Raw genomic sequence first — 15,011 nt, 5'->3', positions numbered from 1 at the left:
TGCATGTCACACTCAGTAAGCACTGCATTTATGCATGTCATGTTCAGTAAGCACTGCATTTATGCATGTCATGCTCAGTAAGCACTGCATTTATGCATGTCATGCTCAGTAAGCACTGCATTTATGCATGTCACACTCAGTAAGCACTGCATTTATGCATGTCACACTCAGTAAGCACTGCATTTATGCATGTCACACCCAGTAAGCACTGCATTTATGCATGTCACACTCATTAAGCACTGCATGTATGCATGTCACACTCAGTAAGCACTGCATTTATGCATGTCACACTCAGTAAGCACTGCATTTATGCATGTCACACTCAGTAAGCACTGCATTTATGCATGTCACACTCAGTAAGCACTGCATTTATGAATGTCACACTCAGTAAGCACTGCATTTATGCATGTCACACTCAGTAAGCACTGCATTTATGCATGACACACTCAGTAAGCACTGCATTTATGCATGACACACTCAGTAAGCACTGCATTTATGCATGTCACACTCAATAAGCACTGCATTTATGCATGTCACACTCAGTAAGCACTGCATTTATGCATGTCACACTCAGTAAGCACTGCATTTATGCATGACACACTCAGTAAGCACTGCATTTATGCATGATACACTCAGTAAGCACTGCATTTATGCATGTCACACTCAGTAAGCACTGCATTTATGCATGTCACGCTCAGTAAGCACTGCATTTATGCATGTCATGCTCAGTAAGCACTGCATTTATGCATGTCATGCTCAGTAAGCACTGCATTTATGCATGTCACACTCAGTAAGCACTGCATTTATGCATGTCACACTCAGTAAGCACTGCATTTATGCATGTCACACTCAGTAAGCACTGCATTTATGCATGTCTCACTCAGTAAGCACTGCATTTATGCATGTCATGCTCAGTAAGCACTGCATTTATGCATGTCACACTCAGTAAGCACTGCATTTATGCATGTCACACCCAGTAAGCACTGCATTTATGCATGTCACACTCATTAAGCACTGCATGTATGTATGTCACACTCAGTAAGCACTGCATTTATGCATGTCACACTCATTAAGCACTGCATGTATGCATGTCACACTCATTAAGCACTGCATGTATGCATGTCACACTCAGTAAGTACTGCATTTATGCATGTCACACTCATTAAGCACTGCATGTATGCATGTCACACTCATTAAGCACTGCATGTATGCATGTCACACTCAGTAAGCACTGCATTTATGCATGTCACACTCATTAAGCGTGTGTTCACACATTCAGGTTTTTCATTGCAATAATTGAATACAACCTCAGGAATATTTTTGAAAAAGGGAGATGTTCCCAGTCTTTCCTTTATAAGTGCCCATTTTTTTTTTTGATCTGTTGCTGGCTTTATATTCAATCATTTCAATTAAAAAGCTGACTGTGTGAACACACCCTTACAATATCAAGTGTGATTCATTTTTCTCTAGCCCCTTTCTAAGTCTGATAAGACTACTTCCAGGATTCCCATTACTTTCCTGAGTCGTTACAATGTCAACTGACCACTATAGTGGGTGACGTGTCCAGCCCATTGAAGATAATGGGCCAGCGCTGTGCATTGTTCTTGGTCACACAGTCTACATGTGACATAGAGAGGATTCTGCGGCGACAAAGTCTAAGACACTTGTCTGTCCTCTTACGAAGACTGTTATCCTCCTTTGCCCTCCACTCTCCCCATCCCTGCTCTGTTCTCCTCTACATCATGGACTGGCATGCAATGCTAACAGAATGGTTTATTTATTGTACCCTGTATTCCCCTCTCTAGCCCAGCAGACTATATATACTGGACATATATCTTCAGTGTGACTCTGCTCCTTCCCTTGTAGAATATAAAATTGTGTATGTACCCCAGGGGCAGGAGTCACATTGCATCCAAAACCAGCCATGTCAGATGCCCATTGACTGAGCCCTGTGATCTGTCAGTGAATTGCTGTGTGCACAAGTGTTTATCCACCCTCCATCTCTATCTATCCATCCATCTATCTATCTATCTATCTTCTCCATGTACACGTCCTCCTGCTGCTGTCTGCTTATCTCACTCCTTGTCCCTGTTTTGAGGCTGTCACTTTGTCTGTGTCTCTCTCTCTGTTCTTTGTGTCCTCTTGTATTAGAGGAAAGGAGAAAGAGGAAGAAAGAGGAGGAGAGATAGAAAGAGAGAGACTTAGAAGGAGGAGGGGGAGTGCAGGGGATTTTATTTTGGGGGGGTGTATGTCAACTCGTATTCTCAGCATCACTCGCTCTAAAACCAGGGCAGCATCTGCAGGAACCTGTGTGTGCCTGTCTCTGTGCCCTCGCACTGTCTGTGCCTCCTCATCACATGGTCTCTGCAGTAGCGGCAGCAGCAGCCTCTCGTAGATGTGGAGCTGTCTCTGCAGCAGTCTTCCCGGGCTTTCTCACATCTGCCTCACATCTGGAGCGGTCTCTGTGGCGGGTAGTAGCCAGCGGTGTCTCCGCAGAGGTCTCTTCCTGACCTGTCTCTGGCGCGGTCTCTCACGTCTGGAGTTATACGGTGCGTTCAAACTTCTGCCTGAGTGTGTGAGGATCATGTGTGAACATGTATGTAGCCGTACTTCACGTGTGGGAGTGTGTGTCCATAGAGGCAGGGCATGGGCACAGGTGGTGTATACTGGATGTGTGTGTTGGTATGCAAGCAGGTGGGCAGACTACATACGTCAGTATTTCCCAACCAGTGTGCCTCCAGCTGTTGCAAAACTACAACTCCCAGCATGCCCGGACAGCCGAAGGCTGTCCGGGCATGCTGGGAGTTGTAGTTTTGCAACAGCTGGAGGCACACTGGTTGGGAAACACTGTCAAACGTGAACACTGACTGCTCTTACATGGGACTGCATGTGACACAGCTGTCTGCATGATCTCCTCTCACACAGTGCAACAGCAGTCACTGGGAGCAGGGGAGGAGTTCACTTACTTCATGCCACAGGGGGCGGTATAGAAAGTTCTTTCCTACTAGTATAAGGCTTTGTTCACACGTGACTGTAATGCTGCAGATTTCAGGCGGATTTGCCCAATTACCTTCAGTTAAAAAAAAAGTTAGAATCTGCAAAAAAATCTCAGCAAATCTGCAGTATTTTACAACTGTGTAAACATATCCTTAGACTGCTATGGAAAAGGGGCATATGGGCACAGGAGACTACAGTTCATGAGAATTATAATATTCATGGTAAATGTTACAACTTTAAAACCAAGACTGGTTTAAAAAAAATAATAATAATTTTTTAATAACATTTGACGCCTGAATTGCCCCCTTACTTTAGGAACCAAATGTGTTCCCCTAAAATTGGCGGTCAGCACTAGTATAACCAAAGGACTATATGCAAAGGTGCCCATTGGGCTCAATACATTCCCTGCAGGATTTCCTGACAGCAAAAAAGTCTTAAGGGTGCGTTCACATGCTAGTAACCAGCAGCGGATTTTCCGCTGCGTGTTACGCTACCATTGATTTAAATGAGTTCACAGATAGTCCGCGGAGTGTCAGATTTGCGGACTGTCCGCGGACCCATTCAAATGTATGGTAGCGTAACTCACGGCGGATTTCCCGCAGCGGAAAATCCGCTGCTAGTTACTAGCGTGTGAACGCACCCTAAGGGTGGGAAGGCAACCCAAGTGAGCACTTCTGACTGGTTTAGCATACGCATATAGCATACGCCAGTCCCACCTCTCGCCCAGGTGCCACTTCTGCTAGGTTTTTGTAGCAGCACCTATTGGAACTTTCCATAGATAACCTCAGGTAAAGGTGGCAGATGCCCCTTTGGAGGAATATTGCTCAGCCTAGCTTTACTATTATTCGTAATCCTGAAACCTGGCAGTCTGACAAGTCATAAGAAGCTGCGGTGAGCACACAGGTTGTGGATATTCAGTAGATGATCACAGAACAGTTGTTTATGTTTTTACCGTTCCTTGTCATATTTTGTAAACAATCTGATTGTAAACAATGTGTAGTCATAGACATTCAGTATTCAATGGCAGCTATACAGACAAGTAAACTTTACAGAATGGAAATAATGTGAAAAAAGGAGGAGCTCGAGGAGTCGGGCATTGGTGACAACATATTGCGTGACGCATTTATTGAAAGAGGTTAAATCGGTAATGAACGCAGGCGTACGTGTAATTACGGAGTAGTTACAGAATTTATGTGGAGCAATAGGAGAGTGAAAGGGTGGATTGTAGAGCAGTATAATAAGTAATGGAAGAGTCGCAGCAAAACGGTTTGAACCAATATAATGCATTGTAAAAAGAGAGATAAAAGGAGGTGCTGTTAGCAGAGCTGTAATTGAACAATGGGATCATATGCAGCAAATGGTTTAATGGTTCATTAAGGGGAGCACTTAGAGGAGTTATAGGGACCATAAATGGGGTTCTGTAAGGAGTTTTTGGGAGCAGTCAGACAGGTGAAGGGATTGGCTCCAGGATGATCAATGCCTCAATTAGCCTATCACGTAGCACATTCTGTACACACTTCTTGGCAGACAATCCACCTGACATGTATATTTAAGAGTTTAATTCGTCTGATGCACAGATGCAGACGCAGGAAAAATCGTATTTTATATGTGGAAGTTAATACCCAGCATTCACCATCCTTGAATAATCCGCTAAACCCTACAGGGAAAAGAGACATGAATTTTACAAGCAGTTGGAATAGAGATAGCGGGAGGGTGGCATTAAAAAAACAGTGGTGGGGAGAAGAAAGACTCAGACAGAAGGACAATGAAATATTTGAGCGTAGAGGAGAAGGACGACTGGATTTTTCTAAAGTGACACCCACGTCCTCCTATGTGACTCTATAAAACTCCATATGACACATGATGGCCACTGTGACTTGTTTAAATTCTGGTCACCTGCTTAAGTCCCCTAGTGTAGGACTGCAGGAGATGTGTTGCCATCACTGAGACGTGTCACCAGATGGTCATGTGTGTCCCTTGGAGCCACAGAACTTCTGCAGTGGCACAAATTGTGTCTAGGCAAGCTGCTGTATTCCAGCAAGCCTTTCTCCCCTCACCCCTAATGTCTCCCCTCCATCATCCTCTCTATTCAAGGCTTTGTTTTTCTCTCTCTCTTGCCCATTTGTTTTGTGTTTTGTTCTTCTTTACTGGTATCTTTATCTATCCCTCTTTCCCCCCCTCCTTTCTTCTCTCAGTCTCTCCCTATGATTTCTTATCCTCTTCTTATTGCAGTAAAGCGTAAAGTGTTGAACATGACGGGCATACAAAGAGACAGAGGAAGAGAGGAGAAGCGAGGGGAGATGGGGAAGGAGAAGTAGAGAGGGGAGACAGATGGTACAATTTGTACGCAGCTAAATCCAAACAGGGGAAATAAGTTCTACATAAAGGGGAGCGCAATAGGGAATAGATGCAGAGGAACAGTGGGAATCATATGAGACGGAGAAATAGTCTGAAAAAGACCAAAACAAAACCCCCTATGGTCTGTGGGAAAAGCAGAGGTAGAAAAGAACAGTCAGAACCTTCTCACTTGAAATATCAGGCCTGCAGGGAGACAGGAGGTGGAGGAGTCGATGGTGAGAGGAAGAAGCAAGAAATGAGCGCAGAAACAATAGCGGCAGTGCAGCACTCAATGAAGAAGTCATATGAGTTCCCTTTCTTTGTATGTTTATAAAAGTATTATGGAGTTTCCCTTCCAAAAATAAAATTACTAGTAAATAGGAGTTCTTGAATTGACCTTTTCTGTCAAGTTTTAATATGAAAGGCATTGTTTTTTATTCATCTTGCTACCTGTGAAAGGTCAAGTATGGAAAATGTGGGTACAACTCTGCCCCCCGCTATTACCAAAAACAACAGGACCCAATATGTACCATTCCTGTCCACAGTGAATGGAAATGTCAAAAACATCTGGCCATTTCTGACAGTATCACTCATTTTATTTACCTGTCCTGTAGCTGAGAATGGGGAATCTTGGTTTAGTTACACAATGATAACATTCCCCAGTCCCATCATTTCACATAGTAATTGAGTACTGATAACACTCTCAAAAATATAATAGTGACCATCTTAGATGTCATTCTAGATAAAGATATAAACAAGAAATAGATGCATAACTTGACAGGAAGGGATAACTTTAATTTAACAGAGAAACACTTGAAGAGACTGGTACAAAGTAAATTAGGGCATCAATAACATGCCAACACTAGATGCCCACTTTTCAGCTCACTGATCCTGAACTTCAATGCTGATTTGCTGAGAGTTTCTGACAGAAAGTGCTCCTCTCATACACATCACCCAGATGGCAAACTTATCTCAACAACACGGTCGTATGATAAAGAAGTGTGTAAATAAGTGTATTTATATACTTTAGGGTCAGAATTTCTAGTCTGGAAGACCCCATAGTCATTTTTTATAATACATGTACTTTGATTATCAGTGTTTATGGATTGAATATATATAGCATTGAAATGATATTTTAGGTTAACACTGTATATAAAAAATGTGCAACAATGAGACATCTTAAGTCACTGGGGAACACAGCACAGAAAAGTGATTTATAGCATTTTAGGATTAAATTTACTTTGTAATCCATTTTATTTTTCTTTCCCTTTCATTTATTTTGCCAGTTTCAAGCTTCATGGTCTAAGTTACAACCCAAACTTAAAAGACTTTACTACATGGAAGACTCTGACATACATCATATAAGTCGCAGCTTGTTGTGACCTTTGCCCCTTGGCCCCATTGAGTTATTGAGGGGTCTCCATCCTCCCAATGCCTGCCCTCCACTTGTGCCCTCTACTTTCCTTACTACTTTTGGGCTGTTCCTCCACTGTTCCTGTTATGGAGGAATCTTCTCCAGGGCTGAATGGAGAAAGTGGATCCCCGTCTTCACCTCCTCAGGGTCCCGGTCCACCTCCTCGTTCCAAACGTAGCTGGGTCTGGAACCAGTTCTTTGTGATAGAAGAATATGCGGGACCAGAGCCTGTCTTGATCGGAAGGGTGAGTATGTGTACTTATACTGTATACTCACAAAATTGTACAAATTGAAATGCAACTGAAAATATTTTATGTTTGCAAATAACATGAGAAAAAATTGCTTCATCTGTTATAGGGTTCACAACAGTGGTCACTAGGCTTTTAGGAATGCTGTTCATTTTGTTTTGCCTTCCTCTGGATCAAACAGCCAAACTCACAGAGACTTGAACTTGATAGACACATGTCTTTTTTCTACCTCTGTAACTAGCTTTGGAATTGACGGCTCCTTTACAGTAATATCCACATTGTAGACGGGGATTAAAACTGGGAAACATGACTCATCAGAGAGTGCTATATTCTTGTTTCATACACGGAACAACTTGTTTTGCCACATGTGTCACAGATAAGAGCCTCATTCCTCTGGGGTTCCCTGGGCTATATGATTTTTTTCACACTAGTCAGCATTAGTCAGTAAGAATTACACAGCTTTCAAGTAACTTGAGTTTAAAAAGACTAGACACCCATTGCACAATGTGAACACTGCTGTACAAGCTGTCAGCATTAAACATGATCATATGCCCTTTCTGTGCAATATATATATATATATATATATATATATATATATATATGGTTTTCGGTACATTGCACAGACAGTGAGAGGTTGTGAGTGTACAGTCCTAAGGACCAATGCAATGTTTTCATACAGCAGTGCTCAGGTTAGTGGGTATCAAAGAGTGAGAGGTATTGGAAAGCCCTGCTATACATTATAAATAAGAGGGCGGGATAAAAAGAAATCATATAGCCTGGAAAACTCATAAAAAGAAGCCATAAATACAGAGATAAGTAATGGATATTAGAATTACCGTGAGGACTGTGAATTTATGGAACGGTCTACCTCAGGAACTGGTCACAGCAGGAACAATTAACAGCTTTAAAACAGGGTTAGATACATTCCTGGAACAAAATAACATTAATGCTTATGCAGAATTATAAAACTACATCCCTTCCCCTTATCCCCTTACACCCTTCACTTCAATTCCCTGGTTGGACTTGATGGACGTATGTCTTTTTTCAACCATACTGACTATGTAACTATGTAATTAAGCATGAAGTCTCTCCATCATAAACAAAAATCATTGAAAAAAACAGCATTAGGGTCCTTAAGAGAGTTTTTCAAGATAAGCAACCCTTAGGCTAGGTTTTTCATGCTAAATTGTGTCTACATTTGTATGCATGAATGTCCTCTATGTAAGTCTGTGGGAAAGTCTCTGCACACTATATGTAAAATGATGGCTGCAGTTTGAAATATTGCGTGCACAGACAACTACTATACCATACACTTACATAAAACACATTAACGTTGAAAATTCTGACGCGACTTGTCCGCAATTTTGGGAATTCATTTTTGCAAATGAAATACACCGTAAAAAACATTGTGCGAACCAAGCTTTACCAAAATGTTGTACTCTAAAGTACCCTCATATTCTGTGCTGTGCCTATTAAAAGAGTGAGTGCCCCCTACAGGCATGCAATGTACCTCTGAGGTTGAAAGGAAAATCGGGAGTTTTTTCCATGGATATTTGCTTTTATTTTGTAACTGCCACTTGAAACATGAGAATAGTAAAGTGACCAACCACACGATCCTTATTTCTAGTAGGATATATACAGTGAAATTTTGATCCCCTGCTTATTTTGTACGATTGCCCACTGACAAAGAAATGATCAGTCTGTAAATTTAATGGTAGGTTTATGTGAACAGTAAGAGACAGAATAACAACAAGAAATCCAGAAAAACGCATTTCAATTGTTTGTACTTTACTCAGTAAAATAATATTTGATCCCAAGCAAGATTCCTGGCTCCCAGGTGTCTTTTATACAGTATTTAGTCAGCCCCCAATTGTGTTTTCCCACTTAAAAAGATGAGAGAGGCCTGTAATTTTCATTATAGTTATACCTCAACTATGAGAGACATAATGAGAAAAAAAATCCATAAATAATTTATTTGCAAATTATGGTGGAAAATAAGTATTTGCTCACCTACAAGCGAGCAAGATTTGTGGCTCTCACAGACCTGTAACTTCTTCTTTAACCCTTTAAGTACCCAGCCAATTTTCACTGTAGAACCCGGCCATTTTTTGCACATGACCACTGTCACTTTAAACATTAATAACTCTGGGATGCAATTACCTTTCATTCTGATTCCGAGGCTTTTTTTCCGTGACATATTCTACTTTATATTAGTGGTAAAATTTTGTCGATACTTGCATCATTTCTTGGTGAAAAATTCCAAACTTTGATGAAAAAATGTAAAATTTGCATTTATTTTACTTTGAAGCTCTCTGCTTATAAGGAAAATGGATATTCCCCAAAAAATTATATATTGATTCACATATACAATATGTCTACTTTATATTTGCATCATAAAGTTGACATGTTTTTACTTTTGGAAGACATCAGAGGGCTTCAAATTTTTAAAATCGAAATTTTTCAGGGACCAGTTCAGTTTTGAAGTGGATTTAAAGGGCCTTCTTCTTAGAAATACCCCATAAATTAACCCATTATAAAAACTGCACCCTCAAAGTATTCAAAATGACATTCAAAAGGTTTGTTAACCCTTTAGGTGTTTCACAGGAATAGCAGCAAATTGAAGGAGAAAATTCAAAATCTTCATTTTTTACACTGGCATGTTCTTGTAGACCCAGTTTTTGAATTTTTGCAAGGGGTAATAGGAGAAAAAGCCCCCCAAAATTTGTAACCCAATTTCTCTCGAGTAAGGAAATACCTCATATGTGTATGTCAAGTGTTCGGCGGGCACAATAGAGGGCTCAGAAGGGAAGCAGCAACAATGGGATTTTGGAAAGTGAATTTTGCTGAAATGTTTTTGGGGGGGCATGTCACATTTAGGAAGCCCCTATGGTGCCAGAACAGCAGAAAAAACACCACATGGCACATTTTGGAAACTACACCCCTCAAGGCATGTAACAAGGTGTTTTGACGACTTTCCGTTAAAGTCGGATGTGTAAATGAAAAAATAAATTTTTTTCACTAAAATGCTGTTTTTCCCCCAAAGGGGTAATAGGTGAAATTGACCCCCAAAATTTGTAACCCCATTTCTTCTGAGTATGGAAATACCCCATGTATGGACGTCAAGTGCTCTGCAGCTGTTGCTTAACTCCAAGCATGCCTGGACAGTCAGTGGCTGTCCGGAAATGCTGGGAGTTGTTGTTTTGCAACAGCTGGAGGCTCCGTTTTGGAAACACTGCTATACAATACGTTTTTCATTTTTATTGGGGGGGACAGTGTATGGGGTGTATATGTTGTATTTTACCATTTATTATGTGTTAGTGTAGTGTAGTGTTTTTAGGGTACATTCACACTGGCGGGTTACGGTGAGTTTCCCGCTAGGAGTTTGCGTTGCGGCAAAAATTTGCCGCAGCTCAAACTTCAAGAAACTTACTGTAAACTCGCCAGTGTGAATGTACCCTGTACATTCACATGGGGGGAGGGGGGAGCAAACCTCCAGCTGTTTCAAAACTAAAACTCTCAGCATGTCCAACAATGGTTGGAAAACCTTCAGTTAGGTTCTGTTACCTAACTCAGTATTTTCCAACCAGTGTGCCTCCAGCTGTTGCAAAACTACAACTCCCAGCATGTACTGATCGCCGAAGGGCATGCTGGGAGATGTAGTTATGCAACAGGTGGAGGTACGCAACTACAACTCCCAGCATGGCAAGACAGCTGTTTGCTGTTTGGGCATGCAGGAATTTGCAGTTTTGCATCATCTGAAGAGTTGAAGTTTAGAGACCACTGCGCAGTGATCTCCAAACTGTGGCCCTCCAGATGTTGCAAATCCCAGCATGTCCAGACAGCAAACAGCTGTGTCGGCATGCTAGGAGTTGTAGTTTTGCAAGATCTGGAGGGATACAGTTTAGAGACCACTGTATAGTGGTCTCAAACTGTATCCCTGCAGCTGTTGCAAAACTACAAATCCCAACATGCCCAAACAGCTGTCTGGGCATGCTGGGAGTTGTAGTTTTTCAACATCTGGAGGGCTACAGTTTGAGACCACTGTATAGTGGTCTCAAACTGTAGCCCTCCAGATGTTGCTAGGCAACTCACCGGCTTCCGTAGAATCCAGGGAGCTGCATCGCCGTCCTCTTCTGCCGCTGATCTCTTTCACCGATCGTCGCTCCGCTGCCACGGATGGGTAAGTGGACTTCGGCGCCGTTCTGCCCCGCCTACAGTGGGTGGGCACAATGGGGAAACCGAAAGTTAGCCCCCCCGTCCCCGATCTGCTATTGCTCGTTGCGTCTATATGACCAATAGCAGGGATAGGAGGGGTGGCACCCCTGCCACCTCACTCCTATCCCTACAGGGGGACCGGGGGGGGCCTTGGACAACCCTGATCCCCCTATTTTCCGGGTCACCATAGATCCGTATGACCCGGAATTGCGCAAACCGCAGGTGTGAATTCACCTGTGATTTGCTGCGATCGCCGACATGGGAGGTCTGATGACACCCCTGGGCATTTGCACGGGAAGCCTGCTGAATTATTTCAGCAGGCATCTCGGTTCGATCCACGCCCGGCGCACAGCGCGGACCGAATTGCCCATGACGTACATGTACGTCAAGGGTCCTTAAGACCCAGGGTGTCATGACGTAACGTTACATCATGGGTCCTGTAGGGGTTAAGAGTCTCCTCTGCCCTCCACTCGTTACCTGAATTAATGGCACCTTTTTGAACTTATCAGTATAAAAAACACCTGTCCACAACCTCAAAAAGTCACACTCCAAACTACACTATGTCCAAGACCAAAGAGCTGTCGAAGGACTCCAGAAACAAAATTGTAGACCTGCACCAGGCTGGGTGGGAGTGTGAAGAAATCAACTGTGGAAGCAATTATTATAAAATGGAAGACATACAAGACCACTGATAAACTACCTCAATCTGGAGCGCCACGCAAGATCTCACTCCTTGGTGTGAAAATGATCACAACAATGGTGAGCAAAAATCCCAGAACCACACGGGGGGGCCTAGTGAATGACCTGCAGAGAGCTGGGACCAAAGTAACAAAGGCTACCATCCGTAACACACTACGCCGCCAGGGATTCAAATCATGCAGTGCCAGATGTGGCCCCCTTCTTAAGCCAGTACATGTCCGGGCCCATCTGAAGTTTGCTAGAGAGCATTTGGATGATCCACAAGAGGATTGGGAGAATGTCATATGGTCAGATGAAACCAAAGTAGAACTTTTTGGTAAATACTCAACTCGTCATGTTTGGAGGAGAAAGAATGCTGAGTTGCATCCAAAGAACACCATACCTACTGTGAAGCATGGATGGGGGTGGAAACATCAGTCTTTGGGACTGTTTTTCTGCTAAGGGACCAGGACGACTGATCCGTGTAAAGGAAAGAATGAATGGGGTCATGTATCGTGAGATTTTGAGTGAAAACCTCCTTCCATCAGCAAGTGCATTGAAGATGAAATGTGGCTGGGTCTTTCAGCATGAAAATGATCCCAAACACACCACCCGGGCAACAAAGGAGTGGCTTCGTAAGAAACATTTCAAGGTCCTGAAGTGGCCTAGCCAGTCTCCAGATCTCAACCCCATAGAAAACTTTTGGAGGGAGTTGAAAGTCCGTGTTTCCAGCGACAGCCCCAAAACATCACAGCTCTAGAGGAGATCTGCATGGAGGAATGGGCCAAAATACCAGCAACAGTGTGTGAAAACCTTGTGAAGACTTTTCTTATTTGTATATATATATAAAAGTATTGAGATGAACTTTTGTTATTGACAAAATACTTATTTTTCACCATAATTTGCAAATAAATTCTTTAAAAATCAGACAATGTGATTTTATGGATTTTTTTTCTCATTATGTCTCTCATAGTTGAGGTATACCTATGATTAAAATTACAGGCCTCCCTCATCTTTTTGAGTGGGAAAACTTGCACAATTGGTGGCAGACCAAATCATTTTTTTCCCCACTGTACATGTGAAAAGCTGAGATAAAAAGCACTCTCTTAAAGAAGTACTGTAGTGGAATATAACTTATAAGAGGATAAGTTATAGATCTCCTGTGAGGGGCTGCGGCAGTCCGCAGGAAGGGGGCGTTTTGTCCCTCCGCATGACGAGGTGTGGTCAACACGCCCCCTCCATGTATTCCATAAAGATACATGGAGGGGCTTGTCTGCCACCGCTTCCTGCAGGGATTGGCACTGCGCTTCCTGCAGACGGTCGTGGGCCCATATAGGAGATCGCAGGGGGTCCCAGCAGCCGGACCTCCCACGAACTATAACTTATCCCCTATCCTTCAGAAAGTTATATTCCACTTCAATACTCCTTTAACAGGAGTCCTCCTAATCTCTCTTCTTGCCTGTGTAAAAGACACCTGTCCACAGAGGCAATCAATCAGATTACAAACTATCCACTGTGGCCAAGACCAAAGAGCAGTTTAAGGATCTCAGGGACAAAACTGTAGACCTACACAAGGCTAGAATTGGCTACAAGACCATCGCCAAGCAGCTTGGTGAGAAGTATACAACAGTTGTTGCAATTATTTGCAAATGAAGAACACAAAATCTCCCTTGCTCGGGGCTTCATGCAAGTTTTCACCTTGTGGAGTTTCAGTGATCATGAGAATCAGCCCAGAAATACACAGGAGGATCTTGTCAATGATCTCAAGGCAGCTGGGACCATAATCAGCAAGAAAACAATTGGCAATCCTCCAGTGTCCACAAGGACCTCTGCTCAAGATAGCTCATGTGCAGGCCCGTCTGAAGTTTATTAATGAGCATCTGAATCATTCATAACTTGAAATGCGTTTTTCAAAAACATTTTTGTTGTTATTCTCTCTCTCACTGTATAAATAACCCGAGCATTCAAATGATGGAATGATCATTTCTTTGTCAGTGTGCAAAGGTACATGATCAGCAGGGGATCAAATAATGCTTCCCCCTACCTTTTGTCTATTATGCTGGATACAGAACAGAATATGTCTGTGGAAAGCAATCATAGCAGAAATGACTTGAAGCAGCTACTCATGACACTACCTGGCTGTATCCACCAATGGGAAGTATTAATATAGATGTGGTAGTACTAGGTGAACTACTAACAGCGTTGGATCTGTATGTACTATAATGCATACAATGGTATCCATGATTTCTGTTAGTCCATACTGTACATGCAGTTTTATATCTATAGCAATTTACAATTTAATTTTGCAATCTCAAGAAAAATAAAGCTGCTCAAAGGCATATGAAAAGTGGTGGACGAGAGTTGTTCATCTGGCAGTTATCACCATTGACATCCCCCCATTAATATGCATATTCAGCTAGCCAGAGAGTGTAAATTAATCTGCAAGGGGGTGGGGGAGAATGGCTGCAAGGCACTGCTCTGGAGAGGCCTAAACCAAGAGAATCAGCTGAAAATAATCAAACATGGCTGATTCATTTCATCCTTGTTCTTCTCACTACAGTGTCCATGAAGATCAGTGACAGATCCAACTGAAAAAGACAGAACCCACATTTAGTCACTCTAATTTACAGAGACAGCTTTAAACTGGCCATACACATCAGATAGATGCCTGCAATCCTGCAGTCTTCAGGGGGGTCCACCAATAATGTAGTGTGCATAGGGACATTCTTACAATGTCTGCTGCTGGGGAAAACAATGATCTGATATGCTGGATTTAATGCTGCATGAATATTGGCTTCTTCTGGAAACAAACAATGTCAAGGTATTTGGCGGCTTCTTATCATCCTTCTGCTATGGCCCATCCAAGTGTGTATGTTCATGGTGGATTTGGAGTGGAGTAGCCAAATGCTCATCTATCTGATGTATAGTCTTGGTTATACTTCATCTGAGACTGTCACATCTTGAAGTTTTTAAAAAAAGACTGACTTATTTTATTTTAATTTTGTAAAAGGAGTAGTCCAATAGCAAATTACAATAGTTGAGAGAAAAAAAAAATTATAAACATTATAAAACTTATTAAACTTAAAGGGAACCTGTGGCAAAACGATTTAAAAGGTAAAATC

General features: G+C 42.3%; 1 protein-coding gene across 2 annotated transcripts in view; it reads left to right on the top strand.

Moving 5' to 3' along the window:
* The first annotated feature begins 2,246 nt into the window (after positions 1-2,246).
* Positions 2,247-15,011, top strand: part of CDH24 (cadherin 24) — a 132,547-nt gene continuing 119,782 nt past the window's right edge. The window contains exons 1-2 of one of the 2 annotated variants that reach the window (XM_056526922.1): positions 2,247-2,549; positions 6,621-6,993. In XM_056526922.1, coding sequence (XP_056382897.1) covers positions 6,766-6,993 — 228 coding nt within the window. In that variant the 5' untranslated portion in view covers positions 2,247-2,549; positions 6,621-6,765. The remainder of the gene's footprint in view (positions 2,550-6,620; positions 6,994-15,011) is intronic. The other variant, XM_056526914.1, reaches the window with a different exon arrangement.

The sequence above is a fragment of the Hyla sarda genome, chromosome 1, assembly GCF_029499605.1.
Source record: "Hyla sarda isolate aHylSar1 chromosome 1, aHylSar1.hap1, whole genome shotgun sequence".
In the NCBI taxonomy this organism is placed as follows: Eukaryota; Metazoa; Chordata; class Amphibia; order Anura; family Hylidae; genus Hyla; species Hyla sarda.
Note: the sequence above shows the minus strand (reverse complement) of the source record. Positions and strands in the feature narration are given on the sequence as shown.